At 32.0% G+C, this 22,309-nt stretch overlaps 1 protein-coding gene and 1 long non-coding RNA gene across 2 annotated transcripts; one reads left to right on the top strand and one right to left on the bottom strand.

Annotated features, from left to right (window-relative positions):
* The first annotated feature begins 2,746 nt into the window (after positions 1-2,746).
* LOC143578395 (protein CUP-SHAPED COTYLEDON 2-like) lies at positions 2,747-8,024 on the top strand. The gene is made up of 3 exons (XM_077061990.1): positions 2,747-3,104; positions 5,551-5,828; positions 7,419-8,024. Exons 1-3 carry the CDS (start codon positions 2,894-2,896, stop codon positions 8,022-8,024), a joined length of 1,095 nt encoding a protein of 364 aa, XP_076918105.1. The 5' UTR covers positions 2,747-2,893.
* A 2,749-nt stretch (positions 8,025-10,773) lies between these two features.
* On the bottom strand, positions 10,774-15,090 carry LOC143578396 (uncharacterized). The gene is made up of 2 exons (XR_013143252.1): positions 14,844-15,090; positions 10,774-10,967 (listed from the first exon to the last, which is right to left on the bottom strand). It is a non-coding gene; the product is annotated as an uncharacterized LOC143578396 (long non-coding RNA).
* Between the last annotated feature and the right edge of the window lie 7,219 nt (positions 15,091-22,309).

The raw sequence follows: 22,309 nt of genomic DNA on the forward strand, positions 1-22,309 counted from the left end.
ATAGCGGTGATGATGTACCCACTCGGTTTCACCTACCCGCAACGGATACCCGAACGCGTTGTTAAATAAAATTTGTTGTTAAAAAAAATATAAAACAATATATTTTGTAGTAGATATAGTGCTACGGAGAGATCCATAGTAATTGTGGTCACTATCTTTTAGTTGAGTAAGCAAGCAAACAGAAGTAGCTAGACGGCTAGACCAGCCTTATGTCACCCCTATATATCCAATTAATTGCCCCCTCTTTTTCACCCAAATTCCCCACACGTGTGATCAACTTTTTTTCTTCTTAAATAACATTATTTGATTTTTTTTGTTTTGTTTTTTTATTAATTACTCTTAACACAAACCAAACTACATCTGGATAATGGATAAGCGAGCAACAAGCTACGCCGCTATCCCCTTTTGAATCGCAAAGCATATTCTACTAAATATAAATCATTGGTTTCTCGGGCTCTGCGAGTCACTGTGGACCACCTTCTGCACCCGCTCCAAGAAGCGAACCGCCTCGGGAGCTAGTGAGGGTCTGATTGTATCACCCGATAGAAGGTGTGAGGGTTTGATTAAACTATATAGAAGATGTTATTTGATTAAATTATGTAAGAGTGGTATTTATTTTTTACTTTTTATTATTATTTTTTTTTGGGAGGGGAGGGGGGGGGGAGGGGAGGGTCTGGTTGTATCACCCGATAGAAAGTGTGTGAAAGAGAAAGCTGCATGGTCGTCGGTGACCATGGGTTTTGTGGGTAGGCGATGGTTTGTTGAGATGACACTTGAGTTGTTGGGCTTTCATGGCAAGCGCCCCCACTTCCCTAAAAGTTTAAATATATTTTATTTAGACATCTAGTTGTCGTTATTTCTGTTAAGCCTATAAGAAAAATCCATATCATATAAAAAAACCCTTACATAGATGTTATTAATATTATGCCTTTAACAAATCTTATCATCAATCATGTTGTTAGAAAGAAAAAATATCATAAACAGGCATCTGTTTATATGATATTATGGTTAAACGAAATATTAAGTTTTTTTCTTCTTAAGGAGTGAATTTCATTTCAAGTTTTCAACAAAAACACCATACAACAAAGATCATTTGGGCGCATCGTGTGATGATATGAGAGTAGACGAGGATGGTGGCGGTGTTTACTAGTTATATCCTTTAATTGTATAGGTTTTACCTCTCTGCACCGTCGTGCCTTCGGACGAGTGTTCACGGACTTTAGCCTTTTGTGAGGGTTTTGCTCGGATCAAAATACGAGTGTCTACTGATATGACGAGTTTAGCCAATACCTCATTTAAATGATTCGTTAACTGTTAAAAAAAATAAGTATATTAACAAAATTATATTGCAAATAGTAATAATTAAAAAAGAGGTTGGAGGGCAGTGACAGGCTAAGTAAAAAGTCTAGAAACCTAGTTTCTGAAACTCTACTTCTGATCCTCTGACAATTTTTTCTCTCACACGCACGCATAAACTCCGTACCCCTCATCTTTTACAATATTCTATTTTTTACCCTCTGCCTTTAAATGCTCCATCCATTATATGAGCATGAATTTAAGACTTAGATTCATACGCTAGTTGAATAAAATAAATGATGAAGAACTAAATATTTAATAAATTATTAATCTAGTTTTAGACATTATTTGTTAGAATGAACGTTAGACATGATTTGTTAGATTTATACATTTATAAGAACATAGTCTGAGATAGAAGTTTATGAAGACGCATAATTACGGTTAAAAATCTATAAGTGATAGTTCTGACTTTGCATCTTGTGTCTATATGGGGTTTTATGACATGGTAATAATTATCATATTTGCGCTTAGTTGACACTCTATGTTAGTTGTAGCTTTCTACTTTTGTAGTTTTGAATCGATAATTAGCCTACTATAAATATATGTTATTTATACTCTTAAGATTATTTATACTCATAATAATGATAAAAGTCACATAAAAACTTATATATTTTTTTCTCTTTTTTTTTCCCTTTTGTCCTTGTTGTTTTGTTTTCTGTATATTTACATTTTTACTTATGATAGCATATCCGACTTTTATATTTTATATTATATATTATAATTAAATATAATAGATGTGCTAGATGTATAACAGTTAAATATAAACAAAAACTAGTTTAAATTAAAATTACTAGTAACGAGATACATAAATAATAACATAAAATAAACTATTTTATATTCATCATTCTATACAAATTTAGATACCCTACATGTTTTCAAGGCAGCCTAGTTCGTTTGTGAAAACAATAAGATCAATGTGACCTGGATTGAGTTGCTTAAAAACTTTATTCTTTCGACGTAACTTTTTTATGTTTGTCTAACCACCATTCATCGAAATCTAAGAACTTTTTTTTTTTCGTGTATATGAAAATGATATTGAAAAATGAAATATGTATGTCCATAACTCTAGCTAGGTTAAATTTGAGGAAAGGGTTCGAACTACATACATATGTGACAAGAATTTTGTAGGAACTTCCTAGCTATGATATTTGAATCGATTCCAACAATTGTATGTTAACAATAAATACCAATGTTCTAAGAATAAACCGGATAAGATATACTGTATGCGAGTGATAAACCTTTCAAAATCCATTAAAAGTTATATGGGTTTGCGTTTAGTTTATTTAACCAACTACTATAATATATTAGTATACAAAAAAAAAAACTTGTATAATATAGAGAGATTGATTGACACATTCACTCATAGTCATCACTCATCTCTTTTGGTTTTGTATTTTGTCCTTTTACCCATCATGGGACACCTTTTCAGTGTTGTTGATTAGGGCTATATAGCCCTCTCTTGTATACCTACACTTTCATCATCTTAAATTCCCTGCTTCCCTTCATTATTCTTATTTCACTCATAATAATAATAATAATGCTTAACATAGAAGAGATACTGTGTGAACTTGGTGATGGTGGAAGAGATTCTGATCAACATGGTGGTTTGCCACCAGGGTTTAGGTTTCATCCAACAGATGAAGAGCTTATTACATTCTATCTTGCTTCTAAGGTTTTTGATTCTGGTTTTTGTGGTGTTCATATTGCTGAAGTTGATCTTAACCGCTGTGAACCATGGGAGTTACCAGGTATATGTACATATATTCTTTCTAAAATATTGATACACACACATGTTTAAGGGATACTAATTTCACCTTCAAATACACATAGTTTAAGGGATACTTTCACCTTCAAATACGAAGTTTAATTAAGCCTTTTAGGGATATTTTCATCACTTTCAAACACACACTTTAAGATAAACTTTCACCTTCAAACACAATGTTTTAGGGATATTTTCACCTTGAAATACACACAGTTTTAGGGATACTTTCACCTTCAAACACACACACTTTATGGGAAACTTTCACCTTCAAACACACAGTTTAATATAGGGATAAATATATACTTCCACCTTCAAACACACACAGTTTTAGGGATACTTTCACCTTCAAACAGTACACACACTTTAAGGGATGCTTTCACCTTTAAAAACACAACTAAGGACATCTTTTGTGGTAAACACACAACCTTCATTGTATAATTTGAGGATATATACACCTTCAAACACACTTTTTAATTAGGTTAAAAACACACACTTAGGGAAACTTCACCTTCAAAAACACATGTACACTTTAGGGACACTTTCATCTTAAAACACACACTTAAGAACTATCACTTGCATGCACGCACTAATTAATCTTCAAACACACTCTTTAATTAGGGACTCAAACACACACTTGAGGGACACTTTGGTACTTTACACATTCAAACACAAAATTTTAGGACACTTTTCTAAAATACATACTTCACAACTCTCATTGACATGCACTCACTAACCAACCTAAAGTTAATGACTTAATTCACCATCAAACACAAAAGAAAAAATAAACGCATACTTAGTAATCATATAAACACAAACACACATTCTGTCCTCAAGCATACACCTTAATACTTAGGGGGTATTTGGGATCGCTTATTTTCATCAACTTATAACTTATTAACTTTTTGAAAAGTTACAATGTTGGGATTGCTGATATTGTTTGAGAAAAAGTTTCATAAGTTACAATATTAAACGTTACAAGGAGGTAAAATAAGGAATCCCAAACACCCCCTTAGTTTTAATATATTTATATGTTATAAAATACACTTGTAAAGAATATTATTTGCATTATTTTATTATTATAAATTATACACAACATTTGTCTTCAAGGCGCAATCTTGATACATGCATAGAGAGTTGTAAGGGTACAAGCACTAAATGCATCTAGATCCATCTAAATTCATTTCTGACATCAAAATTGTATTCTTTCTTCATACTTACACTAAAATGGTTATGATGTAATGTGATGTGCTTCTTAGAGCATTCCCATCTCATCCCATCCCCCATAATTATATGAGGGGATTGGTAAATTACAGGGATGAGTTTTGAATGATTGTGAGTGTAAATTATAGGGTGGAGAGAGAAATGTGGTGATTTTTTGTAAATTTGGGAAAACATTTAGGGAACATTGTTTGCCCCTATTTATTTTTTAATATTTGTTGGATTGGTTGTGAGTAGGGGAGAGAGAAAACTGTAATGATAAAAGTATTATTTAGTTAAACAGGAAAGAGAAATATAATGTTTTGTAGTGTAATTATAGAGATGGGGATGGAGAACGGAATGTGAATGCTCTTAGTTACCAGTTGTACCATATGCAAATAGAGTTGTAATCAAGTACCATGCATTCATGGCATTTCTTTGGTCACTAAAAACGAAAAGACATTGATTGATAAATAATTGTAGTACGGTACAAACTAATAATGCAAACTGAATCAGAATAAGTTGAGTTTTCATTTAATGTACAATTATTTAAGCATTATGTACAAGCATATTAATGCTCTATTAATATATCCAACCCTTTGTAGTTTGTAGAACCAATTTGATTTCCATCATTAAATAAATTTTTAAGAATAAAGAAAATAAAGAACGGTATTTGAGTCTAGAAATTTGTTTGGTATTTGAGGTGTACATGAAACCGAAATCCGAAACAAAAACTGGCCATTTGTTTTATATTTTTTTTGGAAAACTAAATTTCCGGTTCAGTTTTGGTTTTTCATGTAATAAAAATCAAAAAAACCAAACCTATTTTCATTTATTTATTTAGTTTACTAATTAAGGATTAAAAAATTATGTAACCCACATATTTTCGTCATTAGTTATTAACAAATGATTTAGGCCAAATTCATTATTTTGTGTAAATCCTTTTTCGACTCAAAATTTTTAAAACTGAATAAACTGAAACCAAACTAATACTGAAAACCAAAAAGTTTGAAAATTCAAAATCCAAAATTTTTGTTTTTAGTTAGGTTTTAGCATTAAACGACTTAAATCAAATCATGCGCATCTCTTATCGGAAATTGTGATTTAGGGTCTGAAAAATCACATGAACGAAAACCATAATTAACTCTTTATTTAATATTTAATCTTTTTATACATATGGTACATAGAACACAATTGTGTAGCTAATATTATTACTTTGTGGTTTGTATACATAGAAGTGGCAAAAATGGGTGAAAGAGAGTGGTATTTCTATAGCTTGCGGGATCGAAAATACCCGACCGGGTTGCGAACAAACCGAGCCACCGGAGCGGGTTACTGGAAGGCAACGGGCAAGGACCGGGAAGTGTACTGTAGCGGGTCGGGTCGGACCTTTTTGGGTATGAAAAAAACCCTAGTATTTTACAAGGGTCGGGCCCCACATGGTGAAAAGACCAAATGGGTCATGCATGAGTACCGCCTTGATGGGGACTTCTCTTATCGGCACACGTGTAAGGTACAACTACTATATGCTCTGACAGATTTAACTGTACAACCTTTTTATGCATATGCTTTGTCGTTTTCTTTGGGTTGACTTTTATGACTCATCAATCAAAATTGATTGACTTTCTGGCTGGACTAGTAATTTGTCATTATAATTTGATGTAAAATGATGTAATAAATTAAAATAAAATAAAATACTAATAATAATAATAATAATATAGTTTTATTAATTTGTCATTATAATTTGATGTAAAATGATGTAAAAAATTATAATAAAATAAAATACTAATAATAATAATAATAATAATAATATAGTTTTATTAATTGTATTTACTTGTATTACTAGTAATATTTGTATGTGAATCAAATTCTTGATGTTGGCTTAATATATGAGCCTAGATTAATTTTTTAGCTGAACCTACAAACATGTTTGGGTAAACGGGTTGTCTTTGGATTGACGTTACTAGTTCGTTGAGTGTCCTGTTTAATTTTGTAATTTTTAGAAAATAACTTATACTAACTGAAATATTTTATGTCAATTTTAAAGATAAAAATGAAATCAACGTTGGGTTTTATATAGTTTAAACATAGTTATTTTATATACATAATTCTTTTGTTTGTTGGAGGTCCATGATATATAATACTAATTGCAGAAGAAAATTTTCAAAGTTAAACAGACGTATTTTTATAAATATGTGAAAAATCGTGCTTTTATCAATATATAAAAATTCATGTCATGTTCATATTCATATGTGTGATAGATAAGTCATGAATCCATGATCCCAACGAGAAAATAAAGTAGGCATGTGATATAGTTTCATGTATTTTTATTATTACACTAGTTTTTATCCCCCGTACTACGGGGGTTGTTTTATATTGTTTGTTCTAATATTAATTTATTTTTTGAATTTGTATTTTTTTTATTGTATGAAAGTTAATAATATACTTATGGTTTGATGATAAATTGTTTCACAAATAAATAAGATGTTATAACCCGGTTTAAAAGCTATATGGTTTTGATGAGACCCAATGCCCGTTTATTTTTATTACTATAAAATTGGTTTATTTAATTATAAATAATATTTATGAAAGTTAATAATATACTTATGGTTTGATGAGACCCAAGACCTGTTTATTTTTTTTACTATCAAATTGGTTTTTTAATTTAAATAATATATATATCTTTTTTTAAAATAAATAAGATATTAATTTTTATTATATCCTATTTTATAGGATTTTTACATCAATAATTTGGTGAGAATAATTTTTTATTTAATGAGATGTTATAACCCGTTTAAGGAATATTTGGGTTTGGTAAGACCCATAACCATGAATTCAGGTCAAATGCATGAGAAGCCTCCATTTAAAAATCAAACAAATCTGGTGACTCTAAAAAAAGGGTGAGCGACCACATCGCGACACATAGGATTTTTATGTCTTCATTTATAGATATTATAGATATAGATAGATAGATTGTAACATCTTTGAAAAATGGCAAATAAATATTATTAAAAATGTTTATACCCGTTGTTTTATCTTGTTTTCAGTTAGTATTGCTATATTGGTATAAGGATTGATGCATATAATACAAGCTATTTTGCAGGATGAATGGGTGATTTGTAGAATATTTCATAAACTAGGGCTAAAGAAATCAAATGGTGGACAGAACTACCCTCACTTTGAGCCCCACCAATCAACACTTGAACCATCACCCTCAACTCCCAAACCTGTTGAAATTACCAAAAGGCCCTTTCACGACGACACAACCGCCATGATGCACCACCATAATCCTCCGGTGCGACCCTTCCAAAGCCAATATTTATTTGATGGCAACCATCAAGAAATCCATGATCAAGACATCAAGTCACTTCTAAACCTACCTACATTTCCAACCCTAAACCAAACCATGGTTAAACCTCCATTCCCAAATCAATCGCCTACCCCTCTTACCCATGTTGTCAAAATGTGCAAAACCGAGGCTCATTTTAGCACTCAAGAACTCCCCAGTGCTAGCCTACACCGGTGGGAGACTGATTACATTCCCCCTACTCCGCTGTTTTTATTTGAGCAACCAGCGTTTGGGGGAATGACTCACCTTTTCAATGGTGGCAATGCAAGATTAGAAGTGGGGAGTACGAGTGATCGTAGCAATGTGGTGGCCACATTAGACAAGGTCGGGTTTAATAATTCAATGCTACCATCTATATGATATGATCATAGTACTTTTATATATAAATAAATGCTATAAAACCTATGATAAAAGTTATATAATTTGTGCTTGGGTTGAGTTTCCTTAGATTAAAATGATAACCTTTATCCTCAGATCAACCTCCTACCAAACCCCTACCCATGTTGCTAAAATGTGCAAAATCGAGGCTTATTTTAGCACTTGAGAATTCCATGATGTTAGCTTGCACCAGTGTGAGACAAATTATATCTCCAATGCTCCGTTCCCATTTAAGCAAACGGAGTTTGAGGGAATGGATCATTTTTTCAATGGTGGCAGTATAAGATTAGAAACAGGATGCCCAAGTGATCGTAGGCTCGTAGCAATGCTGTGGGGGCGTTGGACGAAGTCGTGTTTAATAATTTGTTTTTAGTTTTACTAACCATATGATATGACATAGGGGACCATACTACTTTAAATAGGTAAATAAATTCTACAAAAGCTGTGATAAAAGTTAAATAATTTGTGTTTGGATTGAGTTTCTTGATTTGGATAAAAATTGGATAGGGGAAATGTGAATTTAAATGTGTCCAATCCAAAAGGGCTAAAAGTGGCAAAAAGTTAAACGATGTCGTTTGTATGCAAGATTACATTTAATGAGTTGAGTGGATGGGTTGGATTTTGATAGCTTTTGACGTCAACTCACCATCAATAGTGACGTATGTCAATCTCAACTTGGGTTTTCACCATCATACAATATGAATGCATTGCAAGCACAATCCATTATTTTATGTAACTAAATCAGAAACTTATTAGAAAAAAAAAGGAGTAAAGTGTCATTTTCGTTAGTCCAAAAAGTTTATTTTTTGCATATGGACCCTCCACGTTTCTCAATTTCTGTCAATTACATCCAAATCACTAACCCCGTTAAATTTTATCGTTAAGTCAGGGGTAGACACGTCTTTTCACTCTTTCTTTATTATAATACTTATTTCAGTGAACTGCGGTTTTCGTCCCTCTGGTATGTTCAAATCTGCAGTTTTAGTCAATTAGTTTCAAATTAGCAATTTTCTTTCCTATGATTTTATTTCACTTGCAATTAAACCCGAATTTCCTAATCTTGTTAAGTCTGGTCGTTAACCCATTTGCGTGCCCCTCATGTGACGATCAGTTTTGTTGTTTTTCTCCCCAAATAAACCTCAGTCCTAACTCGCAACTCCCATCAGGTGAGGGGCTGGGTGTATTTGGGGAAAAAGGAACAAAATTGTCCATCACGTGAAGGGCACACTGATGGGTTTAACGACAAAACTTAAGGAGATTATGGAATTCGAGTTTAATTGCAAGTGAAATAAAACCATAGGGAAGAAAATTGCAAATTTGAAACCATTAGAGTAAAAATGCAGATTTGGACAAACCAGAGGGATGAAAACCGCACTCACTGAAATGAGTATTATAATAAAGAAAGAGTGAAAAGACATGTATACCCCTGACTTAACGATAAAATTTAACGGCGTTAGTGATTTGGATGTAATTGGCAGAAACTAATAAACGTGGAGGGTTCATATGCAAAAAATAAACATTTTGGACTAAAATCGCATTATTTGTCAAACCATAAGGATGAAAATGACATTTTACTCAAAAAAAAAAAAAAAAAAAACTTATATATAATAGGATGTCAATATTTTCAACCAATTTGTAGGGCATGTTTATAGCAACAAAAAATTATTTCTCTTAATAAAAACATTTTTTAAATGTGAATACATAGTGTTCTGTAGAAAAAAAAATATGAATGAACATTTTTATTAAAATTTATTTGTCATTGGTTAAACCCTATTTTACCTAAATGATATGTGATAGGTACACATTTTTTTAACATTTAGAACTACCCTCAAAACCAAACTAAGTTTTTCTAGACGGGATAACCGTTCATCTTGATTTTGAGGCTCTAGGCTTGACTTACACAAAAACACCATTTAGAACTTTTGTGGAAAACTCGCTTGAGTCAGGTTTTGAACCTAATACCCCTAAGATCACAAATCTTAACAATCACCCATTCTAATACAAACATATCATAGCTATAAATCTTGTATTTGATTATAGGATGGATATTTGTTACTTATTATCCCAGGGGTTGACTCTTGTTCGGTGTACTCCTTTACGTTAATACACTAGTTTGAAATATCAGATTAAGCTTGACGAACAGAAGAGGGGACAGGACGGGTGTCGGTCCGTTGGATCAAACCATTATTTAGTTAAATGAGTTCATGTAAAGAAATGTTTCAAAAAAACATCACCGTTGTTCAAGTCAAAACAACTGTTTTACAAAAGTGTTTGGTTCAGGTTAAAATTGGTTAAATGAAGTATCACTTTGGTTTGGATCATAACAACTTATGATTAACACGTACTCCAGCTGCAATTTTTTGTTTGTAAAAATGTGTCTAAACCGGTTCATGCTATAATTATGATTAGCGGAGGGCAGGAAACGGTGATAACAGAGTTCGTGGTTGCGATGGTAGTGCCGGTTTGGGTGTGAGCAATCGGTTTGGGTCAGTTTTGAGATAAAAACCAAAATTCCGGGTGGTTTCGTTATTTGTTTGGGTTCATTTTGAAAAAAAAAAAGAGTTGGTAAACATGTTATCAAATACTGAAAAGACTTCACTTCTCGGTCTAGCTAATTCAAGAAACACACAAATACACATAATTGGATGGGCTCAACCCAGCCCGTTTTGACCCATGCATAAAAATTACTTTTTTCATCCTTACCCAGTAACCAAAAGAGCAATAGACAAAGATATAAGGTTTAGGACCTGGCTGCATTGGTCAATATTATTTTATGACAATCAATTAAGTATATATCAAAAACAGAAACAAATAGCCTAAAGCAGCAACACTAGGTTTCCAAATGGCAAATACGGCTAACCATTGGAATTATTGTGGTCCATCCTTCTGTCACACACCTTTCTACAATTTCCAAGCAAAAGCAAGCTGCAACATATAAACAAGTTATTAGCCAACTAAGTAATGTAAAGATTATAAATTCCAGAAAATGAAACATAAAGCGAAAAGTCATTAACTGAGCCCGAGCCTGAACTTAAGCTTGTTTAATAAACGAGCTCGAGCTCGGGCCTCGAGCCCGAGCTTCACTTATCAATGCTCGAGAGCCTAAACAAGATTGTCGTTTCTATAATTTTTTAATATATATATTTAATAATTATTAATTAATATATATATATATATATAATGTTATGAAAAGATAACTGAAAGTAACTAAATAATATATATTATTTTATACGAAAAATTATAATTGAAAAACATATATAAAATAATTGTAAATATATAAAACTTAATAATTAGTAAACGAGCCGAGCCTGAGCCGAGCTCGAGCTTGAAATCTAATAACGAGCCAAGCTCGAGCTATAAAAACAGAGCTCGAAATGAGCCAAGCTTAAGCTCCGTGTAAGTTAAACGAGACGAGCTCGACTCGTTTACACCCCTACCAATATGTGAAGCTAATGACACCACCTAAGTAAAGTCAAAAGCAGTATTGTACAGGTATAATTTTCACATATCATATATACACATTATAATAACTAATAGTTAATCTTAACCTATCGTAAAGTTATACAATAACACAAACGCAGTCACCTCGATAGATGGGTTATAAGACTCAAAAACTAGTTCACTACAATACCCTAAATTACTATTATCAGAACACAAAAAGTATGCAACTCAAACAAGAATATTATAAACTTATTTTAGAAGATATTACCATGAATTGAACCATAAAACAACTAGCATGCGTAATTAAAAACAAAAAAAAAGTAAGCTTTTGTATTGATGATTATACAAGAATACAGTAGCCTTAGCCACATACTTTGTACAATGAAAGACACACATGCCAGTTGTCACATGTTAACGTATACGAATGTGCTCATTACAAAATGAGTTTCAAGTAAAAAACCTTGAGAACCGCATAAACACTTTGTGTCTTTCTAACTCCATTATATATGTCAGGCAATACATACATATGAGGTTTTCTACTTAAAACTAATGTTGTATTGAGAGTATCCCATTATATACTTATATCCTTGAATTGATGAAAATGTATCATCTCATCATACTTTGTCAATGTGCTCTGTATGTGAAATTTTTTAGCTTTTTAGATATAAAAAGTAACCTCACATCAATTTATAGAAGGTAATATTCAATCTGTTATTGAGTTCAATCAAATGCCTCAAAAAAATCCAAAACCAATATACAAACTAAATTGCAAAAACAATATAAAAGTTTAAAAATATACTACTTAAGTATCTATTCAAACACCACTACAGTCATAAGAGTAATTGCAGGACACAGTCCCACACAAATCCATTATGAAAAAACTGCTCCTAAAATTCATTCATCGTTTATATCCACGCAATCTGATTTAAACATACTCAACAATCACATAATCACAATTTGAACATGTGTAGTCCATAACTATCGGTTATAAATAAACAAAAAAGCTTTTGCAATTCAGTTCATATCTCATCAGCACAAAACTAAATTCAAACAAGCATAAGATATTCAAATCAAATAATCACAATCCAAACAAACGCAGCCACTCAGTCGACTTGGTACTCAAATCAACAAAACATCTGTTTCAATAAAGCATATAATCTTCAAATCAAATAGTCAAACTTTGAACATACACAATTACCAACAAAAAAAACCCTAGGGCATTTTAACAGATTCAACAGAATATAATCAACAATAACAACTAACCTATATAGATCTCTCTATTTACTTATTTAGGATCAGATTTCTTGTTATAAACAAAATCTAAAGAATAATGCACGAGTGAAGCAACCATGGCTGCCAAAAGCACACCGAAGACACACACAGCGGCTCATCATCTCTCATTATCACAATTCACAAATCAAATAGTAGGGGTGTAAACGAGCCAATCCGCTCGTGAACAACTCTACATCAGCTCACAAAAAGCTCTGAAAGAGCCAAGCTATAACGAGCTCGAGCCTAAGAATTAGCTTGTTTAACAAACGACACCGAGCCTGAGCTTCACTTCCCGAGCTCAAGTTGTGGCTCAAGAACCTAATATTTATATAAGTTTTACTTTAAAACATAATTTATATTTTTATATATAAACTGATTAATTAATAATAAACGAGCTGAGCTCGAACTTAAAAAAATACTCACGATCCGAGCTCGAGCATTAAAAATCGAGCCCGAAACAAGCCAGGCTTGAGCTCTCTGTAAGTTAAACAAGCCGAGCTCGAAACTAATCGCACTCGTGCTCGGCTGGTATACATCCCTATCAAATAGTCAAACTTTGAACATATGCAATCCATCTTAATCAATAATTCAAATCATAGTCACATAATTCGCTGGGCAAGCCACGATTTTCGTATTGGATCGTTTTGTACCGAATCGAAATCGCAAACGTTCCCAATCGCTATTAAATCGCGAATTCAATTGAATGGTTCGTCGTTCACAATCGATGGAGAAATTGATTTCAATTGAATGGTTCGTCGTTGTTAATTGATGGAGAAATCGATTTCAATTGACAGGTTCGTCTTTCTCCTGTCAATTTAATCGATCCTGTAATTTTGGGCAGCAAATTAGGAAACTCCTCGATTCCTTTTTTCCAATAATTACTGGGTTTCCAAGTTTCAAAGACACCCAATCAATTTGACCGATTTATATTAGGCATATATTCATGTTATTAATATCTCTACCCTACTGGCCTACTCTTCTTATTCAATCATTCGTACCAAAAACCCAAATTTATACATAATTTCAGTTTCTCCAGTGACATTTTGCAATTTTTATTTTATGTTATATCTATGGTAAATTGAATTTGGTATATTCTGTTTTAAATTGGGAACATCGAACCGGATTATATGGTACACCGTACCGGACCGTACCGAAATGAGCCTACCCCCCTTCGTACCGAATACGCCCCAACTAGCGAATTGCGTTCCCGTTCCTCGTTCCCGTACCGGAGCGAACTGCGATCTATGTGACTATGATTCAAATACATAATCAATAACACAAATCATCGCAACTTAAACACTCAATTAACAAACTAACTAACTAACTATAGGCCGTTATAACAGATCCAACAAAACAATATACGCAACGATAACAACTAACCTATACGGATCTGTCTATTTAAACTCATATTTCTTGTCGTAAACAAAAACTCGAGAAGAGTATACGAGCAAAGTAACCATGGCTGCAGGAAGCACCATGAAGACTGACACAGCAGCCAGTTTCTTCACCAGCGGTTCACCATCATCACAAATCAAATAGCAGGAGTGTATATGAGCTAAGCCGCTCACGAACTACTCGAGATTTGCTCACAAATATCCCGAACAAGCCACGCTTAAATGAGCTCGAGCTACTCTTATGGAGCTCGAGTTGGTTTGCTAGCCTAATATCTACACAAATTTTATTTAGAATATTTAAAGTAAATTTATACAATCATTATTATATATATATAATTATGATGAAAATAACTACATAATATATTTTGTTATGTATACAATTATAATTATATATATGCGTATGTATGTATGTATGTATGTATGTATGTATAATAAACGAGCTGAGCTCGAGCCTGAAAAACTACTTGTGAGTCATGATCTGAGCTCGAGCATTATAAACCAAGCTCAAGTCTACTCGCACTCGGACTCTCGGCAAACTTCGAACATATGCAATCCATATGAATAAATCCCTAATTCACATACATAATCAACACCACAAATCATCTAAATAACAAACTAACAAACCCTAGGTCGTTATAACAGATCCAACAGAAAAACAACAATAATAATGATAATAATAATAATAATAACAAACCTATATAGATCTGTCTATTTAGACTCAGACTTCTTGTTATAGACGAAATCTGGAGGCGAATAGATGAGTGAAGCCACCATGGCTGCCGGAAGCACACCGAAGACTGACACAGCGGCCAGTTTCTTCACCAACGGTTCACCGTCTCGTGCTATCACGGAGAATAAGCCCTTAGTGTACCCCATGGTTTGATTTGATTATGATGAATGATTTGAACGATTGGTGGATTTTGATCTGCAGTGTAATTGGAAACCCTAATGTCTGTGTTTGATTTAAAAATGAGGAAAGAGAGATTTATTTTAATTAAAAAAATGTTTTCTATTTAGTTGTTTTATCACAAAAAACACCGGACGTGGCTCAATGGTAAAGCACTCACTTTACTAGTGTGATGCAGGGGGTTTAAACCACACTATCATCAATTTATATGGGAGATGACCCTGGCTTGCCATGGTTTAAGTCCTGATCTCACCCGGTTTTACCGGCTCCTCGTTGTCGTGTCATTTGGCGGTCGTGGGGGTCGGGTTTTATCCGGTGAATCCCTCAATAGGTGGACCGCTATGGGCTCCGTCCGTCCTGACTAGTGGCCGGCTCGGGCTACCTTTAGCCAATGGGGGCCGCGTACGGAGTATCCGGCGTTACTTAGTTGGTCGTTCAAAAAAAAATAAAAACCACTTTATATTAATTTTTTTAACAAAGATAATTACCGGGGGAAAGGGATCGGTACCGTCACATCATTTTTACTATTAATTATTCAAAATCACAAAATTACTGGCAACACATATCCACAAGTACCCTAAAAACTTAATTAATTTATTTTATTTCATTCAGTGGTCAACAATGAATTGATTTTATGTGGCAAACATTTGCCATGAAATGAAGTTATGCGCCTTACCCACATGGGTTAGGGCCGGTGTTACCATGTGGTTTAAAAGTCATACGCTATTCCTCTCTTAGAGCATATGGAATGGAGCTGGTGGAGCATAGGATAAAACTAGTAAGTGTGGGAATTATGCCCTCTTTGTTTTTTGACGGGTTATTTTTCATTGGTTTACAGGGAGTATAAGTTGGTTTTCCATGAAATGTTAGGCAATGGGTCGAGATAACTTCGGGGGCTTTTTAACCGCGAAAAGGTGAAAAACCTCCCAATTTTGGGGGAAGATGAAAGAAAAGAGATTCGGAATGACTCCATATGCTCTTGTTATGTTTAAGTAATTAGGGGTGTTTGGGATTGCTTATTGAAACTACTTACTAACTCTTATAATAAGTTAAGGTGCTTGGGGAATTTGACTATTGCTACTCATAAGTTTCCTTATCAAAACTCACTTTTAACCTTTTTTTTTCAGCAAAAGTCAAAAGAAGCTTCAAATAAGCAAATCTCAAACATGCCCTTACTATTGAAGTCAATAGTTGTTACCTAGTATATCAATAAAGTGATATAAACCATCTAAACATGTCCAAACGACGGTAAAATAAGCAAGCACGTACATAAATAATAAATAAACATGTCTAAACGACAATATCCTAGCTTTTTGATGTGTTGTATATATGGAACTTCTAGGAGCTTAATAAAGCATTTGAATGCTAGCAAATATATGATTTCATAAAGTTAAATATTACATGACATAAAATTTTTGAACTGCATATTCTATTACTCTTTAATCAAATAGAAATGTTTTGCTATCCTTATGTTCTCTCTCATAATTTGATCAATTATAACTGTGCTAGATGAGACAAGCCCTTAGCCTTCAACTCTAAATGGGCCAAACCTATATGGCCCATAATTCATATTTATTCACTTCACAAATATTCATCTCACAAATAACTCAAACTGCTGTGAAACAAACCTCATAGCCAAAGAATGAGAGAAGAGATGTAGGAAGAAAGGAAGAGATTTTATTAATTATATGTATATAATACAATGACATACAAGAATATTATATAGGGATGGGAAAACTTGGAGAAGAAGCCATATCTATTTTAGGTGTTGATAATCATAATAATTATAATTCATAACATTCCCCCTTGGTTATCAACTTCATACGCTTCGGGATGCTGCCTCATTAAAAACCTTGCTAGGAAAACCTATTGGGACAAAACCATAGCCAAGGGAAAAAGAGTGCAGCGCGTATTGTCTCCCCCTGATTTGTATATCCTTTAAAATTGTAACCATCGATCTTCTATGTATGCCGCCTAGAAATTTTGTAGTCAATCATTTGCGTCTTCGTCTCTTGACATGCAAATCCTTAAGCTGAACAATGTTGCATGATCTTTACCTAAAAACTTCTATTGCTTCATTTTGTAAACATATCATTGTATCCATGACCCTATTGTGTTTCTCTGCATCAACAAGACTAACCAAACTTGTTTTGACGGGTTAGTAAAATATAGCACATATCTTTCATACCTGAAATATATGTTTTAACCCAATCTGATGTCTCCTAGCTAGATACATGTCGATGAATATAAATAAAGAAAATAATAATCATATATATAGCTAATAGTACAACATAATGCACATACACAATTCATTATGGCATTTCCGAACCAATAATATTTCATAGTCATATAGGAAATGATATATAATCATTGTTATACATTCTTTAACGTGCTAAAAGGATTAAATTTGTCCATGGTAAAATTTGTCAACATTTTAATATGCACTTTGATGGATTTATAAACATATAACACATATCCTCGAACTATAAGTCGAGCAATAATCACACTGTGTCAAGGTATTTCAAAAAGAATTTCAAAAAGAATTTTCTCTTTAAAATCTCATAACTTTCTCTTGATGATATGTACATCATTGTAAACTGTGATTATAATAACCTTTTAAGAGTGAAATTTTGATAAAAGTATGGCGAATTATATCCAACTTATCCTCCCTCTTTATCAAAATATCTCTTGATTTGTGCCAAGCTCAATCCGAATAATTTAGTCCATAAGCATAAATCCATGCATTTACCAATGGACTTCTTTTTAACTTGACAAATTATGCATACACATTCACTTTTTCAGGATTTTTGCTGCACAAACTTGCTCATTAACACATCATTTTGTATCACATATCAAAAATCCATATTGTAAAATTTCTTTGTTTATTGAGATGTTGTACTCATCATGTACATTCTCTTCTATGTGTATGCTTATTGATACACACGAATTCAATCATTAAGATGTAACAGTTAACCTTTCAAGTATTCAACTACCTTAGGAAACTCTTCAGAAGCTTCATTTATGTTCAATAATTGTAACGTATTCAAATATGACTCTATACACAACAATCAATGTGTTCTCGAGAACTTACTTTACATGATTAAATAATTCAAATCCTTTAGAGACTTTTTTGTAAACTTTCAGTATCAACTGAATCACAATGTTGTGATTCAGTTAATACAGAGAGAGAATTTATGCGTTTAATAAAATATTGTGATTCAGTTGATACTGAAAGTTTACAAAAAAGTCTCTAAAGGATTTGAATTATTTAATCATGTAAAGTAAGTTCTCCTTATAATGTCATTGATTCCACCACTGGAGAATGCATCTCCTTATAATCAGTCATGAGTCTTTGCAAAATCCTTGTGCCACCAATTTTGCATTATATCCACTTAATTTAATTTTCATAACTTATATAAAATACCCATTTGTATCTAACACATTTTACAACTTTAGTTGTATGGACTGCTGGTCCAACAAACTTTCAGTTATTTAGAGAATTCAACTCTGCCTTGTTTGCGTCTTTCAACTTTGGCCAATCATTTTGTAGGCAGATTTAGAATCTTGATCCTCATCATTATCATTTCAAGCGCTAATGATATATATATATATATATATATAAGTATAACGACGTCGACTCTATTTCGATTCCACATATCTTTGTAAACATGATACAATATAATTTATTGAGAGCTCTTTGTTTTCAGGTACCTAAGGTTCTTCAAGAACCATCATGTCTAATCTCTTTCAAGAGACCTTTTACTGCACCTCGACTTGACCATCTTCATTATTTGCTCCAATTTTTGAGGAAATTTTACCTTTGGAACCGATCAGTCTACCACGCTACATGCGTGCGTTAGACTTATTATCAATATGCTTTGTCCTTCCGGGACATTTATTAATTGGAGCATTAGCAGTTCGAATAGGTGTCGTAGTTGGACAATCTCTTTTGGTCAGTGAATCGTCCTGTAATTGATTCGCTAATCTTTATATATGAATTATCCTTTGAACTTTTAGTTCATATAATTTAGTTTGAGGATCAATGATAATTCATTCCAACTAAATTCGTTTTCCAACTGCTTTATTTCTCCCCCCTAATGTTGGGAATGATGATTCACTGAAGTGAAAACTAATGAACTATAAACAAATATCACATTAATGGCTCTAAGTATATAATCATAGATATTGACATAAATTCCCAACTTCCTTTGTGGCCTCATCTTTGTGTCTTGTGGTGGATTAATTTCAGTATATAACACACATTAGATGAGAAATACTTGGTTACTGACCAAAAACCAATTACAATGGGAAGGAAGTATCATAACTTGTTGGCTTGATGTGAATTAGTTTAAAGACATGTAAAATCATATGTACTCACATACAAACATGAACCTTTGCTCTCGTGATAATTGCCTTTGCAACCAATTACAGGCATTGAGTAATCGTCTTTAACAAAACAATTTATATGAGAACATAATATGTTATGAAGTTCAACACTTATTTCAATGATAATTATTAACTTGGGAATCAAATTCATTATTATAACCGAATGTAAATATACCAATCTGGAATAATATGCTTGCTATCTTATTAGCTAAGCCATAGATCATGCAAACATGAAGTTGCGATCTTGATAACCATTTAGACGATGCATCGATTTTCAAAACACTAAATGTTATCATGTTAGGATATGTGTATCCTTTTCTCAATTCCATAACATATAGGGATTTACGTCTCCTTCAGTTGGTAAATAAATTATTTCCCTTGAGAGCAATATTACATGTATAATTATTAGGAATAATATTTTGGTTCTTCAATAAATGTCACATCATTGACTCGGTGTGGTCTAACCGGTCACGCCATTAGATAATCATGATCCATAAACTTCAGGTTTATGATCGTAGATGTATTATGCTTCTTTAATGCAACTATAAATGAGAACAATTTACTATCGTTTTCAACGATCACATTTTATCACTTTATATTTTCATATTTTGTTCTCGTATACTATCAATCCCTTTTGCCACTTATGGTGGTTAATCTCATTATCAACAAAAATTTATTAAAATTCTTATGGTCGATCTCACGATTAACATGACCATCATTACAATTTACTCAACTATGTTCATGATGACAACGACCAATACATAGTTCCATGAACTTTAGCGAATGGAGTAAAACCAAACAATTTCATGGTTTATATTGTTTTTTCAAGCATAAGTATATGAAACACCAAACCTTTATACTCTTCTAATAATATTGCTACTTCGGTAGCATATTTGAGGTTTGACAATTGTAAATTGTTTTCCATAATATAAATATCAGCCAAAATCTTATGGCCTTCTATAAATCGATAATGAGATTTTAGGGGTATAACACTTTAGGTGCTATATTATCCTAAATAAATAAGAAGATCTACTATAACCCAAACATTACAATAATACTTCATAATAATAGTAATAAACCATAACTTTATTTTAATTATTTGATTCAATGGTTTCTATGATAGCATATATAATAAAAATATACATAAAGTTGAATTATACAATACATGACCTTATGACATGTTATAAAGCAAGTTATAAAAGTTTATAATAAGCTGCAAATTTTCATCAATTACAATCAAAGATATATAATTTATGTATTACTTATCAAGATAAAATTATCACAAGTATATCTTAGATACAGACAAATATATGTCACTCCTGTTTAAGAAATAAACAAATATCTTCATCAAGTTATCAAGCTATATACTCTTTAAGTAAATATATGTCACCCATGTTTAAACATATATATACTCTTACATCATAGTGATAATAAACACATTTTTTTTATTGTTCAATTCAATATTATCTATATAAATAAATGAGAACATATGGAAATATGTATAACTACGATAGTGATAATCTCCTAATAAAAACTATTAGACACTTTTATCAACATCAAGTACATGATTTTCAAAACAAACATGATATATATATGATGATGATGATGATGATGAAATCATAAGATACGGTGCATATGCATGTGCACAGAATTTACACTAGAATCTTAACTAAACATTATCAACAAACCATTAATTTGATTTATATCAAACCTTATACTATTTATAAACTATTATTAATAAAATTAAATATAAAATGGGTACGACAACATCCCCAAATATGATGACGACTAAGAAAACTAATAATATAATCAATTAAGTTGGAGATGAAACATACCTTGATATCTAGATAGCAAATTGAAAATAACCACTTTTAACGATGTATTATAGATTTTATTGGAACAAGATAAATGTATGACACTCGATTAAAATAGGCCACGTAATTTAACAGAAAAATAATCATGGCTAGTTAAGCTAAGAGCATATATACTATAATAAATCCAAATCGTGTGTATATTATCTGTATATAATTCAACTAATGATAATCGTTTAAATAAATATTTCTTTATACTTCTGAAACTAGTTCCTTTAGCGTAATAAAGAAAGTATATTTTTTACAATTTTCAAACGATTAGTCAGACTATTTACCTTTTCACAGTAAAAAGAATACAATAAACAATTATTTTATTTATTTATTTTGTGTTGATGTGATTCAATCTTTTTATTGGACTGAAATCTTTTAAAATAAATATATATTTTTTCAAAGATAATAATTATAATTCATTATAGTATTCAAAGATGAATATTAATAAATAAAATAAGAATCATGGTTTTAGATATAAGAATTCATACAATAATTAAATGATTCAATCCGTACCTTTCAGACGTAAGAAATAAGAGGATACAAATAATGTTAAAATATATAAACAATATCAATGATATCAAGTAAACCTATCATCACATCATATATAATAGTTCATTAATAAAGTTTAAATAAGACTTAATAGACCATGATAACAAAACACAGTTATGTTTAAAACAAGACTTACTATTAAGATTTGATTTATAAAAATATTTGATAAAATCTAAACATCTTGCATAAATTAATTAACTATTCATTCTAGGAGAAAGAAAACTTGCAAATCCAATTGATACGAACATAATCAAATCGTAAATTCATGTACCTTTTGTTGGCCGTATATACAAGTTCAATATAAGTTGATAATAACATAATCCACTCCAATATGATCCACTTCTAAAGCAATTCGTGCTGATAACGTGTTATGAAACAAGCCTAATAGCCAAAGAATGAGAGAAGAGATGTAGGGAGAAATGAAAAGATTTTATTAATTATATGTATATAATACAA

Source organism: Bidens hawaiensis, unplaced genomic scaffold, assembly GCF_021521415.1.
Source record: "Bidens hawaiensis isolate Kalapana, Puna unplaced genomic scaffold, B.hawaiensis_p1.1 tig00029268_1, whole genome shotgun sequence".
NCBI lineage: Eukaryota > Viridiplantae > Streptophyta > Magnoliopsida > Asterales > Asteraceae > Bidens > Bidens hawaiensis.

Bases quoted from the DNA above. Each gene is read 5' to 3' on its own strand.
- LOC143578395 (XM_077061990.1), top strand. From the start codon at position 2,894: ATGCTTAACATAGAAGAGATACTGTGTGAACTTGGTGATGGTGGAAGA. The intron at 3,105-5,550 runs GTATATGTACAT...TTGTATACATAG, and splicing joins TGAACCATGGGAGTTACCAG to AAGTGGCAAAAATGGGTGAA. The intron at 5,829-7,418 runs GTACAACTACTA...GCTATTTTGCAG, and splicing joins CTTATCGGCACACGTGTAAG to GATGAATGGGTGATTTGTAG.